The following is a 23773-nucleotide window of genomic DNA, read 5'->3' as shown; positions in this document are numbered from 1 at the left end:
AGTTCTTGGCTTAATGGAACATTTTTTCAGCTTATGCTAGGAGTTAATAGCCCCCAAAGGAATAAGAAAAACTAGAAATTTTGAAAACTAAATTTCTAGTTTGAGCAAATAGTAATTTGGAGAGATGAGAGTGAGAAAGCAGGGTTTAAAAGTACAACCTTCATCATGTTATAAAGATTTCACTTATTTTATAACATAGTAAAAATATTGTTTTCAGGAAAAACTTGACCAATCTTCCAAGTTTTGAATGTCTTTAATGTAATACTGCCAGTAATGTGACAATGGAATTTTGTATCATTAATACGTTCAGAAATCTTGCATGTCATCACAACAGTGTTCTGATCTGTTTTTCTTTCTTTTTTTTTGATAGAATCTGTGATGCTAATGTTCTGATCTTCTGAGAAGCTCATTTTTCTAAATATTTCAGAGACTGTACTATTATTTGGTTTTCAGACTGTCCTCAGTAGAACTCCAGAGTCATGAAAATTCCCTCTAGGACCACCCTGAGCACCGGCGGGAGTCCGAGGGGAGACCCAACCAGGGACATTTTCCCACTCCTCCATCCATTAACCATAGCAGCTCTGCTTTCATCAGTGATATACACTATGATCAGGCAATATTTTGTTTGGAAAATGGGTTTTGCTTTTAAAAAGAAAAAAATTGAAAACTACCCTCATAGTTCAAAAATGTAGTCTTATATGCTAAGTCCAATATTACGGTCTACATAAAAATAGATTCCAATCACATCAAAAATAGATCACATCATCAACAAGCCTCAGTTAAAACAGGGAAGGAAGAAGTCAAAATTATGAACCCGAGGACTGCGGTGGATAAACTGGAAGCCACGGGGACACACCAGCAGAATCTATGGTCTGCCAAGTTGAAACTTGTGTCACGAGGGTGCTTTTAATGTCAATAAACCACAGCTTCTACTGAACACTGAACACCCCAGCTGATTTTAACACAGAATGGAAGCTCAGACCAAGACAGAAGTGACAGCATTCTGGCTCTAGATATATTAAAAACCTGACAGTTCTCTAAGAATCAGGGCTGGCAGAAACACTTTTAAGAAAAACAGGTAGGTGGCAGAGACCCCTATGTCACTTTGCCTGGTCTTTTCCTCTAAAAAGGCTTCTGTTTTCCTCTAACTGCTAAAATAATCCTTTGAGGCCTATTTCAAAAGTTACTATTTCTCCAAAAGCTTCCTTTGGACCAAGAATCTGCGTCCCTTCAGAATGTCTCACTTGGGAGTCTGTTCAGACCATGGCACCCAGAGGGCCACGGCCATTTTCCTCACTTGCTTGTGTGTCCTCAAAACTGATTATGTAGTAACCACTTAAATTAAATGAATAACTAAATGAAACTACAGTTTCAAGAGTAGGGTTTGAAACAGGCTGGCTGAATAAGAGACCCAATCTCTTCACCTTTTTGGGTCTCAGAGTTTTCAAAAACAGACAGCATGGCTTATCATGAAATAAAGAAGAATTAGCCATAAATTCCCCTTTTTATTTATTTAGGTAAAGGCAGTCATAAGGCAAAGTTTGTGTTTGTAAACTAAAAAAAATACATATACAGTCAAACCTCCATAGTTGACCACCTCCCTACATTGACCACCTCCTTAAATTCACCTAATTTTCATAGACCAGACATGCACCATGTGTACAGATCAGTACAGCAGGCCTAGTTCCTTATGTTGACCACCCCGTATGTCGACCAGTTTGTACAGTCCCTTGGGTGGTCAACTTACAGAGGTTCTACTGTACTTTTAATGAATTTCCTTAGGCAACTTAAATTTTAACGCAACTCATGATCGCCATCTGCTGGACACAGTTGAACGTGTATTTCAGTTAAAAGCTGGAAGTCACAAGGCTTTTAATCTGGTATTAAAAAGCAATGAGAATAAAATGGTTAAACCTAGACACTGTAATCTACAAATTCTAGGACATCCAGGGAGCAAGAATATTAGGAACATTAAAACATTCAACTCCATAATTTTCTATATTGTGTTTCAAGTGGAAACAATTTGATATATTTGGAATCATTTTAAAAAATATTTTTATTTGCACATACTATATATTAATTCTACCTCATTAGCATGATGGGAAAGTTTTGATTACATTCAAACTGTGTAGAAAAGAATACAGGAAGAAAAAAAGAATCATTTCCAAACGGGATAATTCAAACATTTTTTAAAAATTAGTAAGAAAAGCAAAAGATTAAAAAAATCAATACCACTAATGCTTTAAGATGGTACTGGTATGTGACTTTGGTTGGAGAGATTGATGAGATTATGGTATGGCCTCAGATTATTTTACCACATAATATCCTGAAGACATAATCACATATAAATATGTTAGAGTGGCTAGGTGCCGTGGCTCATGCCTGTAATCCTAGCACTCTGGGAGGCCCAGGCAGGTGGATTGCTTGAATTCAGGAGTACCAGACAAGCCTGAGCAAGAATGAGATCCCGTCTCTAAAAATAGCCAGGTGTTGTGGCGGTGCCTATAATCCCTGCTACTTGGGAGGCTGAGGCAAAAGGATCACTTGAGTCTGAGAGTTTGAGGTTGCTGTGAGCTTTTGAGTTTGAGAGACACCATGGCACTCTAGTCTGGGGTAACAAAGCGAGACTCTGTTTCAAAAAAAAAAAAAAATAAATAAACAAATAAATAAGTTAAAAAGCAGGGAATCTCCCCCCCAAAAAACCAGAAGAGTGACTCTGATTCTTGTAATATTCAAATCACACTTGATCTCTGCAATTATAAGAGATAATTATTGGTGCATATTGAGTACTATAATTCTAGTACAGTTTTTTGCCTTTCTTAAAATGTATATACATTTTCTTGGCACCTTCTGCATATGTAGATATCTCCCCCATAAATCCTATATCTATCATACCTGTCTATATCCGTATCTAAACATAGCTATGTAGGTATGTATCTATTAATAGATATGTCTCCCTTCTCTACAGAACACCACATACTCCTGTACTGCATAAAATATGAGAAACAAACCACTCCCCTCAAAGTAATAACAATATATTAAGAAGACAGGAGGCCCAAATGTAGAGCCACTATGACAACTGCGTGAAACAGAGAAAACCACCTGCAGCCACAACACGACGTCCCCAGTATTCTATAAAGCGGAGGTCACGTGGGGAACAGAAGGGGGAAACAGTCCAGGAGACATGAGTCCTGCCGGCTACCTTTCCAGACAGGAGGTACCAGGAAGTACACAGCTTGACAGAGAGGAAAGAAGAAAAAAATATCAGCCTTGACTTACCTGGAAGCGAGATCAAATAAGCTGTCATTAGCAGGACAGTGTGATACCATGAAGCGCAAACGTGAGTAAAGTGGAGGAACTAGGTAACTGAGGAGGTGTCGAATGGGAAATTAAAAGTTAGACTGAAGATGCTTGAGTGGTTCAGAGCATGACCACTGAAGCAACAGTGAAAATTCTGCTCACCCTCTTTCGAGCTGTGGAATGTCAGTCAAATTACTGAACCTCTCTGTCGCCTTGGTGTCTTTATCTATACAGTAAGAATTATTAATATTCAAAGGAATGTTGTGAGGATTAAATAGATGACCAAACAGCATTTGGCACACAGCAAGAGCTACACAAAGAAGTCTGCTCTTCTTAATCAAGGGTCCAAGATTTCTTGGTATTTATACAGCAGAATTATAGTGTGTCTGTCACTTTCTGGCTGAACAGTGTTGGTTCATCTGTACGATGAGGATATTTATAGCTGTTCAGCACAATGACCGGTCAGATGTAAGCACTGCATCATTCGCTTATATTTTATTATCAGCTACAGATTCACACAAGCTGTGATTTTTTATTAAATACTATCACACTTCCTGACTCTCAGTCCACGTGTATGTGTTGTGTGGGCGTGTTCCAAACCCTCAGAGACCCAGACGTAGTGAGACGCACTGGGCCATGCGGGTTAGACTGGCCAAACCGTGATCAAAATTGCAAAAAGAGTGAGGATTTGGGGAAAGTAATGTCTAGCCCCAAAAACCTTTCAGCAAAATTAACCCATATTAAGATGTGTCAATGCTCAGATGAGAGAACATTTAATAGGAAGGGTCGTGTCAGATACTTGGATTTTTATTCCGTTGGTTCCTAGAGTAAAGAGCGAAACTTTCTGGAAGGCAGACTTTCTGCATGATCAGAAGGCATCATCCACGTACCTTTTCAATTAACTCATAGCTCTCTTCGAGTTTGAGCAGCCGGTTCTGCACAGACGTGGATGCCCGCTGGTACACTGCTCGCCACTCCTGGAAGTCGCTCTCTGAAATCTCAGCCACAGCAAAGCATAAAGTTCTTAACCCTGCAAAAGAGAGCACAGACTCCTCAACACACCAAAGATTTTACTCAGAAGTCTGAGGTTCCCGTTTTTATTTAACCAAGTCTCATCTGGAAAAGACCTGATTCAATTCAAACAGTATGCTGGGGTCCAGGTCAGTTTCCCGGGATGCACTTCATCTACCTTGGGGTCAGTAAACCCTGCATCTGGTCCACATTGCAAGAGCTAAGTGACGCAGAAGGAGGGTGTGGTCTTCTCGGGGAATCTGGATAACTGCGTCCTTACATGGCTGACAAGTGCTTTTGCCCTGTCCCTTCTTCCAAAGCATCCACCTTTTCCTGGTTGGGGGTGAATTGAAATTGGCAGGCAGTGAGCACAGAAAGTAGGTCACCCTAGACACCAGCTGTTTTCCCAGGGCAAACTGGCTGTTTTCTACCAGCTGTTCCTTTTTGCCACTATCCCTCAACTACACTGTGACTCTTTTTCTACAAATGTATAGGGGTAGAGAGCAGTAATTTAGATGGTCATGTACCCCAGTAAGAGGAAGGTAGCTCTCCCAGCAGACCCACTGGGGTCTCTCTCCCTCCCCCCTTCCTAAGCATCCATGAAGCCACTTTTAGGAGTCAACCACTGTGCTTGGTCCTGGAGTTACAGATACGAAGACTTCTGCATACCTGCCCTCCAGAGTCCTTAATCTCATAGAGGAGACCGACAAGAAAAACTACGTGAAACATTGTCATTCACACCATGACACTGTGTATTGGGGTCTTTCTGCCTGTGAGATCTGAGTAGAGGAGGTGCGTGAAAGAGATGATTCTGCAAGAAGCAAAGAACACAGGATGTAAATGACCCAGAAGACTCTCTTCTAAGGAAGGAATAGAGTTGTCTATTGCTGGATCACCAAGAGTAGAACCTAAGTCTTTGAGGTCATATTAGAACATGTTTTTGTCTTTGGGAAACTTGGCTTTAAAAGCTACTAGGGTAGTCACAGAGTAGAAGTGTCATTCAGCCTGGAGCCAGAAAGAATGGAGGTGGGGGCCACGCCAATTCACATCTGTCTAAGACTTGGAATACCTTTAGCATCAAAGCAGAGAGATGACCTCAACCTTCTTTAAAAACAGAAAAGAATCTGTGTTGTGTGCTGGGCAGGCTGCACCTGCCAAGCCCATCTGAGCCTGGGCCTCATGGAATCCAAATTCTATGGTTGTAGGTTTCTGTGCTCTTGGATTTTGGAAGAGAATTAGAAGATTTTCTGTGTCTTTGGTTTTTTTAATTTATTTTTTATTTTTGCTCCTCTCCCTCCTTATTCCCTCGTGCTTTAAAAAATATGTTTTCCCACTTGGATTAAGAGGAAAAAGAATGTGATCAGAGGTCAGGCATGGAGCTATCGGCAACAGTTCCAGCGATAACAGGCAAGAGAGAAAACTGAGATGGGAGATTTAGATACAGCTGTGATCACTGCTGTCAAGATCAGAGATAAGATGCTACAAATTCTTGTATTAACTGACCGTAATGTTTAACCACCCTCACCTCCTTTCATCTAACCTAGATCATCTCTCTAGACCGCGGACTGTTTTTGCCTCACACGTCCTGTATTTCAGGATGACAGAGACAGAGCTGAACTTGTTTACCACAGACTCTCGGACCTCACACAGAGCCTGGCATGGGACAGGGGCTTGAGAAAGTCTTGAGTTGTAACTGAATTGAATAAACATTTAATAGTTACATATGTTTCTAATAAAAAGTTTGAAACTGAATTGGATAACTTTGCTAATAGTTTATAGATTTATTTATTCTCTTTTTCAGATTAGAGTATCTTAGTTCTTTGACTTTGCTTCTTTTCCTAGTAAAAATTTTAAGATAAGGCAAAGTCCCTACAGGGTGACCATAAAGTTCATGTGCAATTTATCCATTATAGTATCTATTCTAAAAGGTAAAACAGAGTTGTAGGCCTGGCTATCTAAAACATGGGGATGAAATATTTTTTTTTTTTTTTTGTAGAGACAGAGCCTCACTGTAGCGCCCTCGGTAGAGTGCCGGGGCCTCACACGGCTCACAGCAACCTCTAACTCCTGGGCTTACGCGATTCTCTTGCCTCAGCCTCCCGAGTAGCTGGGACTACAGGCGCCTGCCACAACGCCCGGCTATTTTTTGGTTGCAGTTTGGCCGGGGCTGGGTTTGAACCCGCCACCCTCGGCATGTGGGGCCGGCGCCCTACTCACTGAGCCACAGGCGCCGCCCGGGGATGAAATCTTTTTTTTTTTTTTTTTTTGTAGAGACAGAGTCTCACTGTACTGCCCTCGGGTAGAGTGCTGTGGCGTCACACGGCTCACAGCAACCTCCAACTCTTGGGCTTACGCGATTCTCTTGCCTCAGCCTCCCCAGCAGCTGGGACTACAGGCGCCCGCCACAACGCCCGGCTATTTTTTTGTTGCAGTTTGGCCGGGGCTGGGTTTGAACCCGCCACCCTCGGCATATGGGGCCGGCACCCTACTCACTGAGCCACAGGTGCCGCCCCTGGGGATGAAATCTTAATAAACTGTTTTATAAAAGTAAAATAAAAATTCCACATGTGAACAGCCTATAGTTCAATTTAAATTATCAGCAATAATTGATGTCTTAGAGATTCAGATCTCTGAGTGAAACGGTGATAGTGATCCCCTGAGATATCAGAAGTATGCGATTTCCTTTCTATTTTCATCTTTACTGCCACAGTATACTCACCTTCCGTAGCAAACTGCTCTAAATGCTTTAGGGTAATTTCTTTGTATTTGGAAGTCTCCGCCAGTCGATCATAAATTACAGTGTCCTGGAAAGCAAAACAGAAGGTTTCGTGTGCTCCATTAAGAATTCTAAGGTTAACAGACTCGATGTTGGCAGTATTATCAGCAGCACATGAGTATAACAACAACCACTTTTAGCGTTACTTTTAAAGCACAAAATACTTGCATCTAATAATACTACGTCCCTCCTGGCACTCAGAAAGAAGGTTCCAGTGCCGCCCTGCCATTCTGCTTCTTTCTGAATAAATCCCTAGTTCCTTCAGTGCTTAGTATCTCACAGTGCCCCGTTCCCACATGCTGCAAGACGGTGCCCAATCCTGCACAGTCCTGCAGAACCCTGCCCAGTGTTCACAGGGACTACAAGGAAGAATGGTCCAGTGTAGGAAGGGCTGGCCCGGGCAAAGCTACAGAGCTTGTTCTGCTCTAATGCTCTTTGGGACTTTTAATTGTTTGTTTGTGTATTTATTTATATTATTTTTTGAGACAAAGTCTCACTCTGTCATCTGAGTCCTGTGGCATCACAGTTCACAGCAACCTCAAACTCTTGGGTTTCGAGTGATCCTCTTGCCTCAGCCTCCCGAGTAGCTGGGACTATAGGTGCCTGCCACGACGCCCAGCTAATTTTAGGGACGGGATCTTGCTCTGGCTCAGGCGGATCTTGAACTTGTGAGCTCAAGCAATCCACCCATCTCGGCCTCCCAGATTGCTGGGATGACAGGTGTGAGATACCATGTCCAGCCTTCTTTAGGACTTTTATTTTTTATTTATTTATTTATTTATTTTTGTAGAGACAGAGTCTCACTGTACTGCCCTCGGGTAGAGTGCCGTGGCCTCACACGGCTCACAGCAACCTCTAACTCTTGGGCTTATGCCATTCTCTTGCCTCAGCCTTCCGAGCAGCTGGGACTACAGGCGCCTGCCACAACGCCCGGCTATTTTTTTTGTTGCAGTTTGGCCAGGGCTGGGTTTGAACCTGCCACCCTCGGCATATGGGGCCGGCACCCTACTCACTGAGCCACAGGCACCGCCCCTTCTTTAGGACTTTTAAAATGTCAGTATGCATGGTGGACCTGAAGCAGCTCTGTGCTATGTGCCCCAAACCCACTGGATCACAGAACCTTTTAGGAGTTACAGCTTCTTTACGGGACTGGGGTTCATAGTAAAAAAAACTTTAGGAAACACAGAACTAAATTACTGACAGGACCAGCATATCTAGTGTGGAGAAGTTTGGGCGAAAGTGGAATTGCCATAAATAGTCGAATATTTATGATTGAATCAAGCCATAAGATTCAGTTTACTTAATCTGTAAAATTCAATTACTGGATTATCTTTAAGTTTCTTTTCAGGTTTAACTTTATATACCACTATGTGTCTCTAGGTTTTGCTTTTTTTTTTTTTTTAATAAATTGCCTATTATTCTTTTAGTTATGATCTGGCTTCAGTTTAATGCTTTATGAATTTTAGTATTCAGCCTTTGTGGTTTATGAGAGCAGGAAAAAATAAATCATTTACCTGCAATTACTTTCTCAGTGGTATTACCCATTTAGGGTCTCCAGTCCCGGGACTGAGGTTTGGAAGCAGACTAATGGCGCGTGATTTAGAACCCAGGGGATAAACAGAACTTGGTGACCTCAGAACAGATGGAATATTCCGGGCCCCAATTATGAATTTCTTTTCATTTTTCAGTGGCTAAATGGGAAGGGGAGCAAAGCAAAAGGAAATGATAATTTCCCCTCATGGTTCCTTCCTGAGAATGAAAACTATAACTTATAAACTCTATTCTTTTTTTTTGGAGGCTAATCAAATTTTCAATGAAAGTAACACAGGCCATTTTAAAACTAAAAAATCTTAAAAACATTAAAATCATGAAAATAAAAGCAATAAGTAATAAGATTGAAAGATTAAATTCTGCACTACATCCAAATATTTTATTGTATTATATTATTATTATTATTATTTTGAGACAGAGCCTCAAGCTGTTGCCCTGGGTAGAGTGCTGTGGCTTCACAGCACTCTGGGCTCAAGCGATTCTCCTGCCTCTGCCTCCCAAGTAGCTGGGACTACAGGCGCCCGCCACAACGCCCGGCTATTTTTTGGTTGCAGCCATCATTGTTGTTTGGCGGCCTGGGCTGGATTCGAATCCTCCAGCTCAGGTGCATATGGCTGGCACCTTAGCTGCTTGAGCCACAGGCGCTGAACCCATCCAAACATTTGGAAGAAATTGATACTTGCAGAAATTAATTTTCTACCTTCTTGAAAAAGTCAAGAAAAGCAGGGAGGCGTGGCAGTGGTGGCTCGTGCCTATAATTCCGGCTCTCTGGGAGGTGCAGGTAGGAGGATCAGTTTAGCTCAGTTGGAGACAAGACTGAACAAGAGCGAGACCCTGTCTCCACTAAAAATAAAAAAATTAGCTGGACTTTGTAGTAGGTGCCTACAGTCCCAGCTACTTGGGAGGCTGAGGCAGGAGGACTGCTTGAACTCAGGAGTTTGAGGTTGCTGTGAGCTAGGATGAAGCCACAGCACTCAAGCCTGGACAACAGAATGAGACCCTCCCTTTAAAAAAAAAAAAGAAAGAAAGAAAGAAAAGAAAAGCCAATGAAAGGATATAGCCTTGTACAAGAAATGTCTAGTCTGTTTTTTTTTTTTTTTTGAAATAGAGTCTCACTCTGTCACCCTGGGTAGAGTACTGTGGCATCATAGCTCACAGCAACCTCAAACTCTAGGGTTCAAGTGATCCTCCTACCTCAGGCTCCTGAGTAGCTGGGACTACAGGTGCCAGATACAACACCGGCTAGTTTTTCTATTTTTAGTAGAGACAGGATCTCATTCTCGTTCAGGCTGGTCTTGAACATCTGAGCTCAGGCAATACACCTGCCTTGACCTCCCAGAGTGCTAGAATTACAGGTGTGAGCCACTATGCTATCTAGTCTAATTTTAAATTATAATTACAATCGGCTGGCTATGCTTATGTGTGAAAAAATGAATGAATGCACATACTTTCCCATTCATGATTAAAGTCCTTTATTCAGGGGCTACAGCGAGTATTTGGCACTACACTGTTAGGGGCCAACAAAAGTTTGTTCACAGGCCCTAAAGCACGTACAATTTCTAGGACCACATTTGTGGAGACCCCTCACTGGATTTAAGTATCTGGCCTTTGAAAGGTAAAAGGAGAAAATAATGTTAAGGGGATGTGCTGGAGCAGCCGGGCACAATCCAGTCACAGTCACCATACAAAGGGTCCAGGGATTCAAGGAAAGTTAAACTCATGATTAATAATTCATTAATTATTTAATTAATTTCAAATTTTCAATCAAAAAGTTATGCTTTCTTATTTATCTCTTAGACTGAAGTTCAAATACTGTTCTGTCATCAATCAGAGTGAACACGTGGTAAAAAAATATATCTGTTAAATTAATAAAACCCTTGATGTAACCCTCAGGCATTCTGAAATTTCACTTGTGTGGAATACCACATGATACAAATATAGGGTGGTCATAAAGTTTCTGTGCCACTTGAAATAGTCTTTCTATTTTAAATGCACACAAACTTTATGGCCACCCCATATTGTCAAAGAAAGACGGTGCAGTAAAATGTGAGAGTCAAGAATAAGATGGCAGCAGCGAAAAAAGGAAGGTCTTGCATAATCGCTCACACACTGCAATTTATACTGAAATTTCCTAGATAATCTTGCTATAAATTAGCCAGTTGCCATCAAGGAATGGGATTTTGTTGTCACATTAAACAACAAGGTGAGACTGCTCTGCTCCAAGAAGCCTGATCCCACCTAGCACTCTGGGAGGCGGAGGCAGGTGGATTGTCTGAGCTCACAGGTGCGAGACCTCATCTCTATAAAAAATTGCTCGGAATGAGAAAGCTGCTTCCTGCTAATGCTCCGGGAAGTCTGCTCCGATTGAGCTCCCCACCCGCCCCACTCACTTTTCAGTGATGTGTGCTGTTTCTTATCCAGGCTTGGATACTACTCACTAGAGCTGTTCAGAACTTCTGAGACTGAGCCCACAATGAAAACTGGATATTGAATCAGCTGAGAAAATGAATTCCTTACAGAGCATTTCACCTTAAACTTGGGTTCCGAGTAGATGAAACATATGATGTTGTAACACTGTTATCAGCCTGACAGGAAATGCATAGAGACACCAGTCCTCATTTCTTAAACTCAAGAAGCCTCAGCTAGCAAATTGCCACTTATTAGCTTGTCTCACTTCTGAAAGAGCCAAGGAAGAGAAGTGCAAGAGAACTGAAGTGATTTACTGATGACAACGTGGGGTGCTCTCACTAGACTGAAGGACAGATATGTTCTCTGAGCAGTGGGAAAGGAATAACACATGGCCTTCCTAAGACTCTCTGTGAGACTTTAGGAGTACCTAATACCTGCCTGTAGCAAAAGAATTAATATGCTCTATTCCACAGCTCTGCCATCTTCAACTTTGATAAATACTTAAAAATGTATTTTTAAAAAGTCATTAACTTCCGGAATATAGGATTCAGCCATCGTACTTACAATGTGTGAAACTGTGGTGCACTGTGTAACAGGATGTATACATTTTTAATCAGGGGATTGTGTTTCATAAAGCTAAAACACTTGTAGAGAATTAAAGCATTCAGCTCAGCCAAACACTCTGAACATGAAATGATCGAAGAGGAAATCTATAGAATCTTATTATAAACTTACAAAAAGGATAACAGTGGGCCTCGGCCATAAACCAAAGTAATACAGATGAACTGGACACATATGTTGCACAATAGGTGATTCAGAGCAATATAGCCTATGCTGTTTTATGATATGGAAAGCAATCAAATCTTATTTGCAAAAAATTCAGATCAATTGAATTTTAATGAGAAGCAGGTGCTGGAGTGTAGCATCCACAAAGAATTCTGGGAATGTTTAAAATTAGTCCCATATTTGCCAGGAGATAGTTGGGTACATAAACTTTTTTATTTCTTGATTCATGGGTCTGTTCGGACTATAGATTGCTCTGCCATTCTGAGTTCAGCAATTTGAATAAATTATGCTGAAAACAAAAAAAAATTGCTCGGTGTTGTGGCGGGTGCCTGTGGTCTCAGCTACTTGGGAGGCTGAGGCAAAAGAATAGCTTAAATCCAAGAGTTTGAGATTGCTATGACACTACAGTCCTCTACTGAGGGCAACAAAGTGAGACTCTGTCTCCAAAAATAAAAGAGAAGCTTGGTCCCTTTTGAATTGGAAAATTTGCCAAAGACAAGACACATTCACATCACATACAGACAAACGTCTTCTGAGATAATTTTTGCCCTTCAGAATTATCTGTACTTAGTCCCTGGGGTGGTGAGGGCTTGCAAAAATTAACTGATTTCAGGTGTGGTTTTTGTATAGGGCACAGAATTTTATTTAGGGGCTACCTAATTGGAAATTTTCAGTCCCTTTAAGGCGCCTAAAACATTAAGTTTATTAGTCAAGTTTCTAATTTCTTCTCCGGTATGTAAGTCTTGGAGTAAGATTCTTGTTTTCTTGAACAAATTAAAGTTTTATTTGTGTAAATGTACTTTTACTAAACTGGTTCTTGTTACAGTTAGAAATCATATATCACATACTCTTTTCATTTAAAAATTAACAAAGCAAGACTTCTTTAGGGCAGAATGTCAGGAAAAACAGGAAAAACAAGTCGTCCATAAACATCCACGGAGAGAATGGCTCTCTCTTTATGCTGTATTCTAGCTGACTTTTTCAATATTGTCTTCCAAGTCAGCGATATTGCACTCCCATCTCTTCAAACTGTATCTGAACTAGTTTACTCTACGTACTGATTTTTAAAAAGAGATTTTATTATGATTTCTACTTCCTCTTACACACATCCTCATTTTCCCTCCTGACTTCTTTTTGATTCAAAATAGTTGGAATTTATTTATCATATTGAGTGCCACACATCCCTTGTCAAATTTGCACAAATGATTTAATCTGGAGTAAACTCATATTCCAGTTTGGTTTACATTGTTGTGAACGTTGATGGATTCAAAATAGTCCCTTGTATCAAACTCTGGCAAAATGGAGCCAGGGAAGGCCTTTCATGGAGGGCTCCTATGCATGATTTGCCTTGCAACAGGAACTATCACAAGAATTTTTTCCAAACCACGGCTTACTACATGCGTCACACAAGGACAGCTAGCAGTTTATACACAAGCATCTGAGGGGCACACTGTCTCATAAGCCCAATCCAACAAGCGGACTGCTGTGACTCTCAGGTCACAGATTTCACCTGTCACCTCCTGCCACTCAACAGTCAGAGCCTGCCAGCTCCACACCAATTAACTTTCCTTCTTTCTTTTCCTTTTTATTGTTTGGGATTCATTGAGGGCACAAAGAATTAGGTTATACTGATTGCATTTGTTAGATAGAATCCCTCTTAGAATTGTGTCCCACTCCCAAGGGGTGTGCCACACAGTGTGACCCCCCCAACCCCGCCCTCTCCTTAATTGCTCGTTCCCCGACCCCCCCCTTGTATTAGCTCATCTACTGCCTTCATATTAGAATAGAGTACAATTGGATTCTTGCTTCTCCATTCTTGTGATGCTTTACTAAGAATGTGTTCCACCAACCCAGGAATGGATTAACAAGCTGTAGTATATGTATATGTATATGGAATATTATTCAGCCACGAAAAAAGATGGAGACTTTACATCTTTCCTATTAAACTGGATGGAGGTGGAATACCAATTAACTTTCAATGAACTTTGTTTCAAAACAACTTAAGGCCACCTGGTCTGTGCATATGCCCCCAAATGCAATTGTATCATTTGTATATTCCCAAAGGAAGTCTTCTGCTTAAAGGTTCATCAGTTTTCATTAGATACTGATACTGCTCACTCCCTTGGTATGAGATTTCCTCGTGTGCCTCTGAGCTTTGCCCTCGCCCCTTCCTCCCTGAATGCAACCCAATTTAGAAGTTTAATTACCCTATTCCCAGACTGGCATGGGCTTTCCTCAGCCTCTCCTCGTGATTGGTGAAGCTTACTGCTGCCTTCCATTTCAGAGAGGAGGCTGGCTCCCATCTGCTTTCTATATAAAATATTATTTGCCTCATTTCCTGATACAACTCCATAAACGATGGCCACTGCTCCTTGAATTCAGAATCCTGGGATGCCCATCCCGCCCATCCCGCTCAAGGCTTTTAGTTCAATAAATCACTTTGATTTTATATTTGTCTTTTAGGCTATAAAGACACTTATCTTATTTTTGAGCCTGGTTTTGTCTTTGTATTTTCTCTTCATACTAACTCTATCCATCACTTCCATTATGTTAAAATTGAGGAGACTCATCAAAGTATGAACACACCAGGAGGCTGTCTCAAGTGGAAAGCACGGCCAACGATTTCCTAACGGATACTCACTCCTTGGGTTTTCTGTTGGACCTGCCCCTGTTGGTTCCTCGCTCTATTGGGGAATCAACAGACTTCCCAGATTGTTCTCCAGATTTCAATCTCCTTTTTTGGTTCTTCTACTCTTCACTTTTAGCCTTCTTTCCTTTTCACCACATTTCATGTAATATTTTTTTCATATGAGAGCTCATAATTCCCTTACTCTTAATATCCAGCTACACTTACTAACTCCTAAATCTATATCTGCACCCCAGATTTCACCCTGAGCGAAATCTGGACATCTCTGCTTTATGGCCCAGGTGTAGCGCCCAACTCTCTATCCTGGTAGGTGGGATCACTTAGTCTACTCAGTCAGCCAAGCAGAAATCTGACGACACGCCTAGATATTCTGCCCCTCATCACCCACAGGCCACCTGTTACTATGTCCCAGAGCTTCCTCCTCTCAGCCATCTCTGTGACTTTCTTGATTCAGATTCTTCCTGACTTTTGCCTGCACTGTTGTCAACGACCACAATGGCAGCTCTGTAGGCATCTCTGTTCTGCCCTAAATAGTTTATTTCAAATGACATCAGAACGATCAGGAAGAAAGTGCAAGTTCTTGGGCATGGAAAACAAACACACACACACAGGACCTAACTCACCCCCACTTTTCTAGACACATATTTGCTTATTCTCTGACAAATTAGTACCAGTAGTTCTCCAACGTTCCTCGCTATTTTACATGCCTATGTCTTTGTATTACTTCACTATATTTCACAAATATAGTACCAGTAGTTCTCCAATGTTCCTCGCTATTTTACATGCCTATGTCTTTGTATTACTTCACTATATTTCACAGCCAATTCAGGAGGGGAAACAATTCCATAAGCAGGTTAATCAATGCAAGCTTGTCATAAAAAACAGAAACATATCAGTGGAACAGATTAGAGAGCTCAAAAATAAATCCGAACATACATGGTCAATGGATTTTAATAAGGGCACCAAGAGGACACAAAGGGGAAAGGACAGTCTCTTCAATAAATGGTGCTGAGAAAATGGGATTTCCACATACAAAGAATAAAATGAGACCCTGCTCTTACCCTGTGCATAAAAATAAATGCAAAATGGATAAAAGACCTATACGTCAAACCCGAAACTCCAAAACTCTTACAAGGGAACATAGGGGAAAAGCTCCATGATGTTGACCTTGGTAATAACTATTTGAATATCAGACTAAAAGCTGAGGTTATAAAAGCAAAATAAATGAGACTACATCAAACTATAAAACTGCTGCACAGCAAAGGAAACATTCCATGAAACGAAAAAGCAACCTATGGACTAGGAAAAATAGTTGCAAACCACATACCTGATGAGTTAACATCCAAAATTTCTAAAGAACTCTTACAACTCAATAGCAGAAAAACAAATAACCCAATTAAACAGTGGGCAAAGGACCTGAATAAACATAAGACTTTTATGTCTTTCTCCAAAAAAGACATAAAAGTAGCCAACAGGTATATGAAAAGGTATTCAACATGACAAATTATTAGGAAAATGCAAATTAAAACCACTAGGAGGCATCATTTCATATCCATACAGTGATTATTAAAAAGAGATCAATGTTGGTGAGGGCCTGGAGACTAAGGAACCCTTATACTCTGTTGGTGGGAATTTAGATTGATATGGCCATTATGGAAAATAGTATGGGGAATCCTAAATAAATTAAAAACAGAACCACCCCGTGACCCAGTATTCCTTCTGGATATGTACCCAAAGGAGATGAAATCACTACCTGGCAGAGATAATGTGAATTCCCATGTTTACTGCAGCATTATCCACACAGCCAGGATATGGAAAAACCCAAGTGTCCATCAACAGATGAACGGACAACGAAAATGTAGTTCATGTATACAAGGGAATATTTTTCAGCCTTAAACAAGAAAGAGATCTTGCCATTTGCCAGGACAGATGGACTTAGAAGACATTAGACTACACGAGATAAACCAAACAGAAAGAAAAACATTACATGATTCAACTTATGTGTGGAACATGTATTTTTTAAAAAAGAGCTTACGTACCCAGAGATAGAGAAGGAAACAGCAGTTACCACAGGTGGGGTGGGGGGGAAATGGGGAGATGTAAACCAAAGGGTACAAAATAGCAGATGTGTAGGATGAATGAGTTTAGAGATCTAATGTGCAACATGAAAAGTAAAGTCAATGAAATTTTATTAAGAAAAAATTTTCCAGAATAAAACATACATGCAAGCTATCTCTGTGATTATTAAAAAGAATGAAATGTAATGTTTTTATTTTTTATTCAATGTTTTAACTTCCCAAAGTTTCTAGGTAAAGGACTTAAAAAGGATGGAAATTGGGTGTTATAAACCGGACACATAACCATTTTAAAGTGGGAGGTCTCAATGACTGCCTTTATTCCCTTATCGTTGACTGTTACCTTTGGGATGTGGGAGATCTCTTATAACATTTACTTAATATCATATCCTCATCCTCACTTTATGTAAATATTCCCCTGACCAGTGTTAAGCTCTTCACAAATCTTAGGTCTTTTATCCAATTTAAATTCTGGTAATAAAATTTACACAATGAATAAACGTTAGGTGTTTGAATTGATGAGAATACAAAACCAAAGGAATCCTAAAACTAAATCTATGAGGCATTACGAAATAGTTCCACCAAAATGCTTTAAAACCAAGGCATTCAAAAATTACATTGCTTTAAAACGAAGGCATTTAATATTCTCAAAAGGCATTTATACAATAGTCTTGGGCTTCTTCAGTTTCCAAACAATAAACCAAGGTGACTGATTCTATTTAAAATGGGAAAGTTAAAAGTTGGAAAATTTATAAACTATATACCTGGAAAGGGCAACTCAGAAGGAAAATAATGACTGACCTTAATTTTAAAAAGGTTCTGGTCAGTAGAGTTTTCATTTTTCCATGAGTGAACGTTAACATACTTTAACTGGGAAAATTCATTTAGAATGATGTATTACCATTTCTGTCAATATAACCTGCTGATATACCAAAACCAACCAATAGTCAAGAATTCTGTGCTAATTAAAAAAAATGCAAGACAAATAGTAATCACCACATGAGGAAATTATAGCAGAAACTGTAATCCAATTCCCCCCTCCATTTCTATGGCCTTTAAACAATTCGACTGAAACTGGAGTGGATCAGTGTACTCTACTGAAATTTGAAAATATTTTTCTGTATTTAACTGTCTTCTAAATTAGCTATATATATGAAAAATTGAATTATAAAAGTAACCTAGGCCTAACTGTTTCAAAGCACCAAATTTTTTTTTGCTTTCGATTAGTGTTCTTCTATCCTTTTATTTATTTTTTTATTATTAAATCATAGCTGTGTACATTAATGCAATCATGGGGGACCATACACTGGTTTTATAGACCATTTGATGTATTTTCATCACTCTGGTTAACATAGCCTTCCTGGCATTTTCTTAGTTATAATGTTAAGACATTTATATTCTACATTTACTAAGTTTCACCTGTACTCTTATAAGATGCGCTCAAAGCACTAAATTTACCCAGAAGGAATTCCACATCTCACCAGAAGAGGCTGAGTACTCTGACTATAAAACACCAAGCAACATGGGTGTCAAAAACTTCAGGTTCAACATCTGTGTCACATTTCCATAGCAGAAGGTCTAACGTACACATTATAAATCAAAACTGTAAAAGACAAACATGAAAACTTACAGCTCCTTTGCAGTAGAGTCGTAACTTCCCGGATGGAGTGCGAACGATCACTGACATTCTTTTTCTAGCACTGAAAGAAAAAGGTTTTCCATAACGGGTCATCACACCAAGGAGAAGCATAGATATGCTTGTCAGGCCTCACATAGTTTAATATTCACAGTGAAAAAACAAATTTGACCAAATTATGAGCCTTAACTTTCCACCTAGATAAACTATTTCCGGTGAGTACAGTTGGGTTCATTTGAAACTTACATTATGTTTTTTTCAAGCACCAGGATACCATCTACTATCCTAGCGGAATAATTTACAAAATAGCTTCCTAGAAACCTCCAAGAGTTAAAGCCCATCAGAGTAGACACCTGCTTCAGTGTTTCAGATTTGAAAAAATATTTAAGCCAGTATCTTAAAAGATGGATTGTATTACGGTTTTTATTAAAAAAACAGAAATGAGAATTGATAATAAAAATGTTTTTATTTTATTCACTTTAACACAGAGTAATTTTCTTTAGGAAAAATGAAGAGTTTAGAGCACTTCCCAAAAGAGTTGGATATGGGTCCCTCTCCTGGAGGAGGAAAAGATGAGAGAGACCAAAAATCTATTTTTGTTGGAAAAAAATGGTAATCAATGATTCTGATCGCACATGAAGGCAAACATTGGCAGTTTAAAAAACAACTTAAGCATTTACAACTCTCATTTTTCAGAAATTACTAGCAAACCACTGGCATTATGCAAAAAACCTAATTTATGCCAGCAAAGTTAATCTAATGAGCACATTTTAACATTGTGTTGGTGACATAGGTTTATCAAAAAATGTGAGTAGAATGTACGATATCTTTCAATGCATTAGCAAGAAAAGAAAGCAAGTAACACTGAACAGAAGAAACTGGGACTGTATTACTTAGAATAGGATTCATTTTGATCCATGAGTTTAAAAACATTCTCTGTAGAGTTGTGGGAAAACAGGACCTCTCAGAGGTCTGTATCTATTTGTTTTTCCTGATAATATTCTGCCATTAAAAAACCGAGATGGTGCAACATCCAGTAGCAGTCAGTTGTGGTTTCACAGCATATCTTTTTCCAGCGGTATCTAGAAATATTTAAGTTACCTCTTTCTCTGTCTATAATCCCCCCTGGTATTCCTAACTCAGTCTCAACCCCTGTGCTGTAGGAATCCTTTCGACTGGCCTCCTTTGCAGTGATGCCCACCCATTCTATCTCAGCTCTTCCTGATTCACGCCTCTCTCAATCCAGCTTTGGTAACATTGTCCACAACTCATCATTTTCCCGGTTCTGCTCGTCTCCTGGTGAAACTCCCAAATATTGGGTGAATGGGAACCCTCTTCTGTGGCACATCAGAGTACACAGATATTGCTGGAGCGTCACCTAGCCATGGAGATTAGTCACCTAGCCGTGGCATCTGACACCACTGGAGCTCCGTCCTGCCCACCAATCCATCTCCTCTCTTGGTAGGCTCGCTCTCTCAGCTGATGGGGACCACGCTGTACCTTCTCCATTCTCTGAGTCTCCCAAGCTTCTTCTTCACCCCATATCCCCTGAATTTTTGCAATTCACTTTGATGGAAGCCTCAGATAAGAAATCCCTTATCTTTCTGCCCCTAAACCTACATTCTCTCTCTGTGTGTACCATCCCTTCCATCTTTTTTCCTGATATGATGGAGGAAATGTTTCTTCTTATCAAAGACCTTCTTCCACATGTCTGAATCTTCTCTCAACCTTTCTTCTCCCCCAAAAGTCATGCTGCTGTCCCCCGACTCTGCCTCTCCTCATCTTGCTCATCGGTATTTCAATATACTTAAGTCTCCCCCCTACAAAACTCACCCCCACTGAGACGCCTCCTTGGAGTGCCCTCCCCTTTCAACTCTTTCATATCTCAACTTCTCTGTCCATAACTGTCTACTTACTCCCTCTTCATCCCTGTCTTGCCCATTTGGCTTCTCTTTTCACCATGCTGATGAACAGCTACATTCCACGAACACTGGTCAGCCTTCTTCCTACTGAATTTGCAGCAGTCTCTGACAAGGATGGCCCCTCTTCTTGAAACTCTTTTCTATAGGATCTGTGCTGTTATTATCTTTGTCCTCCATGTCATGAACAATAAAGTAGTCTTTCTGCTGATTCCTCTTTCCCACCCTTCAAAGTTAGAGTTACTCATGCTTCAGTCATCTGCCCTCATTTTTCCCTCCCTCTGTACTTTACTTCCAGGACAGCCCGTTCAATTTCATGGCTTGAAATATCATGTACAGACCAATGACTACCTAACGACATGTCAGCCACTGGCTTCTCCTTTATGTTTCAGGCTCTTACTTGGTACTGCCGACCGGCCCCTTCATCAAATAATTCCAAACATCTCATTCTCTACATCTATCCCAATCCCATTTCTGCCATCTGTGCAAACTGTGTCTCTGTCCACCCAATGGACACAAGAGACCCAACCCCTCTCTCTTTTTGCTGTCCACATCCAATCCATCACTAAGTCCATTGACACCCCTCCAGGAGGTGTGGGGATTCTATCAGCTCCCCTTTATTTTCACTTCCACCATCCCCAGTCTCAGACACTTGTGTCTTTCACAGACACTATTTCAACAGCGTTATGTTTGCTTTTCTTACCTACATCCCTAAGCCTCCCCTCAGCATCACGTCTTGAAAGAAGGGAAACTCCTAACCCTGCTTTATTTTCCCTCATAGCACTCACCACTCAGCATGTGTTTAAAAACATTTCCAAATACCAATCAATACACTACTTATAATACACTGCAGATACAGGGCAGGCAGGCTGAGAAAGAACAGTCACTTTGACATGAAAAGAAAGAGATGGGGGAAACACTCTGACAAAACTCCTTTCTAGTTAAGTATCCAACTTCCTCTTATTCATCTTCCTTTGAGTCTTTAGAACACACAGCAAAGAACACTGTGTTTAAAAAATAAGTTGGACAGACCGTGTTATTTTCCTTATTGACCTCTGTCATGTGGTCACTCCCAGTCAAGTCAGTAATCAAAACTGGCACAGAAAAGTTAATGCCTCTACCAGGCAACATACAAGCCTGGCTTACAGAGGAGGACGTTCAACCAAAGTGTTGGAGAATAAATAGCATTACTTCCTCATGGCCCTGATGTTTTGAAATCACCAGTGAATGGTAATATAATGTTTTATTTATTTATTTCTTTTTTATTGTTGGAGATTCATTGAGGGTACAATAAGCCAAATTACACTGATTGCATTTGTTAGGTAAAGTCCCTCTTGCAATCATGTCTTGCCCCCAGAAGGTGTGGCACACACCAAGGCCCTACCCCTCTCCCTCCTTCTCTCTCTCTGCTTTTCCTTCCCCCCATGACCTTAATTGTCATTAATTGTCCTCATATCAAAATTGAGTACATAGGATTCATGCTTCTCCATTCTTATGATGCTTTACTAAGAATAATGTCTTCCACTTCCATCCAGGTTAATACAAGGATGTAAAGTCTCTATTTTAAAGACCCTGTAGCTAAGGTCTACCTGCCTCAAGAGTGTAGGCTAGCTGCTCATGTGAGAATAAAAAGCCAAAAACTCAGAGATACCAGTGACTAGAAGTGATAATTTGACCTTAAGAAGTAAAATCAGGGGCAGGCCCCAACAAGATGGCTGACTGAAGCCAGCTTTCCACAGAGGCTCCCGTCCAGAAGGAGAGTTAAAGGACAGACATTTAGCAAGTAACCTGGTGGATTGGAGCTGCACCAAGAGAGAAGACTGAAGAACGCACATCAACCTCACTGAGGCGAGCTGCGACTCCAAGGATACAAACAAAAGGTACAAAATCCATCACCAAGCGGACGGGAGTCCCCTCCCCCATGAGAATGGCTCGGAGTGCCTCACAAACAAACGAGCAGAGTTCAAAGGTCCTTCCACTACCCTCCACGGGAGAGACCGTCTAAAAACTGGACCTACCTCCCGTACTAGGGTGCCATGGCGTTCTCCTGGCAGGCATAAAACTGTATAAAACTGTATATATTCTCTACCTGCAACACTGAGCTCCCAACACTCCCCTCTACTCTCACTCTGAGGTCTGGAGGCCTGTTCCTCGGGAGTCCAGATTCTTGGGTGATTTCTCAAGAGGTATGGACAGGGCCTAGACTGCAGCTGGTCAGTGCTGATTCTGCGGCATGGGAGTGAGGAGGGGACAGTCGGCTGAGAGGGAACCACACCGGAGTGGCAGTGCTCTGAGGCGCAGAGCAGCAGCTGTTTTTGGCAACAATAGGGCTCACTCCCGGATATTCCGAAGCCACACCCCCTGTCTCCCTGGGCAACCAGAGGAAGCTGGGCATCTTCTCAAGTGGCAACCACCGAGGAACAGATCTGGGATGGAAATGCAGGCCCTGTGAGTAAAGGGTTTGCCTGAGGTGGTACCGGCCTGGGTGGAGCGTGGGGACTAGAAAACACACGTGCAGAGCCGGGAAATTCCCAGGGCAGGGCTGACCCAGAGAACCGCTTTGCTGAGCCTAAGATGCACCTGGCCCTCAGGGAATCGTCAGCCTATAGACAAAGGAAGGCAGGAGGTTAGAACTGACAGCTAACCGAATACAAACCTGCAGGAGCAGAGACAGGGTCTGAGGCGCAGGCCCTGGGAACTCAAAACAGCTTCTCTTCTGCAGGGGAATTTACCAGGGATAGAAACAAATTCCCGCAAAATTGTTCTGTTCTGCCAGTAACATCAATCAGGGGTGGGGTTCGAACTGAGTGAACACCCGCCAGCGTCCATCAAGCACCCGAGGTTGTAAGACCCCACCTCCCTCTGCTGGATAGAGGGAGAGCATAGCGGCCTGGCTGAGCAGATATAGATTTCCTTGTGATTCAGGTAGGTGTTCACTAGAGGCAACTGGGTCACAGTCCTGCGGGGCTATCAGTGACTGGGTGTGACAGGTGCAAGGTGGGGAAGGAGGAATTAACCTTTCCAGACTAATCTATTTGCTGAGTGGGTCCTCCTGATTTCATGGAGCACCAGAGCAAGTCATATCTGAGTTGTCACCAGACCCCTGCGATCCAGTTGCCAGAGATCTTTTAATCTCTCCCACATGAGACAGGTGCTGACTGAGACAATTGATTTGGACCATTTGAACTGAGCCAATCGCCCAAAGACTATTCAAGTGGTGACCTGGGTGTGTGGTTGTAGGAAGGTTTGATTTTCCTTTTCCAATTGTTGCCTGTGTGTGTGTGTGTGGGGAGCGGGGTGACTTAATTGCTGGTATTTCTCCACAGCTGAGACTTCAACCCAGAGTACTGTTTCACTAGGGTCGGACAGAGACCAGCTGAAAACAAGACAGAACTACATAGCCCCACCACACCAAAAAGGTCCCCAGTTTCTCAGGCCATAGCACTATATGGGTCCTCGACAAAGCTCCAGGGGAAAAGTCAAACAGTGTAAAATAATCATGGGGTGGAATCAGCGGAAAAACTCTGGTAACATGAATAACCAGAATAGATCAACCACACCAAGGAAAGATATGGCAGATGTAACTGAAGATCCCATTCATAAATAGCTGGCCAAGATGCCAGAAATCGAATTCAGAATTTGGATTGCAAACAAGATTAATAG

General features: G+C 41.3%; 1 protein-coding gene across 7 annotated transcripts in view; it reads right to left on the bottom strand.

The window, feature by feature from the left end:
- Positions 1-23773, bottom strand: part of ATP8A1 (ATPase phospholipid transporting 8A1) — a 274837-nt gene that overhangs the window by 127192 nt on the left and 123872 nt on the right. For all 7 annotated transcript variants that reach the window (XM_053577693.1, XM_053577692.1, XM_053577687.1 and 4 more), the window contains 3 exons: positions 18186-18255; positions 7031-7115; positions 4191-4330 (listed from right to left, as the gene is read on the bottom strand). In XM_053577693.1, coding sequence (XP_053433668.1) covers positions 4191-4330; positions 7031-7115; positions 18186-18255 — 295 coding nt within the window. The remainder of the gene's footprint in view (positions 1-4190; positions 4331-7030; positions 7116-18185; positions 18256-23773) is intronic.

This window comes from Nycticebus coucang, chromosome 23, assembly GCF_027406575.1.
Source record: "Nycticebus coucang isolate mNycCou1 chromosome 23, mNycCou1.pri, whole genome shotgun sequence".
Taxonomy (NCBI): domain Eukaryota; kingdom Metazoa; phylum Chordata; class Mammalia; order Primates; family Lorisidae; genus Nycticebus; species Nycticebus coucang.
The sequence above is the reverse complement of the archived record's forward strand: the minus strand, read 5'-3'. Positions and strand labels throughout refer to the sequence as shown.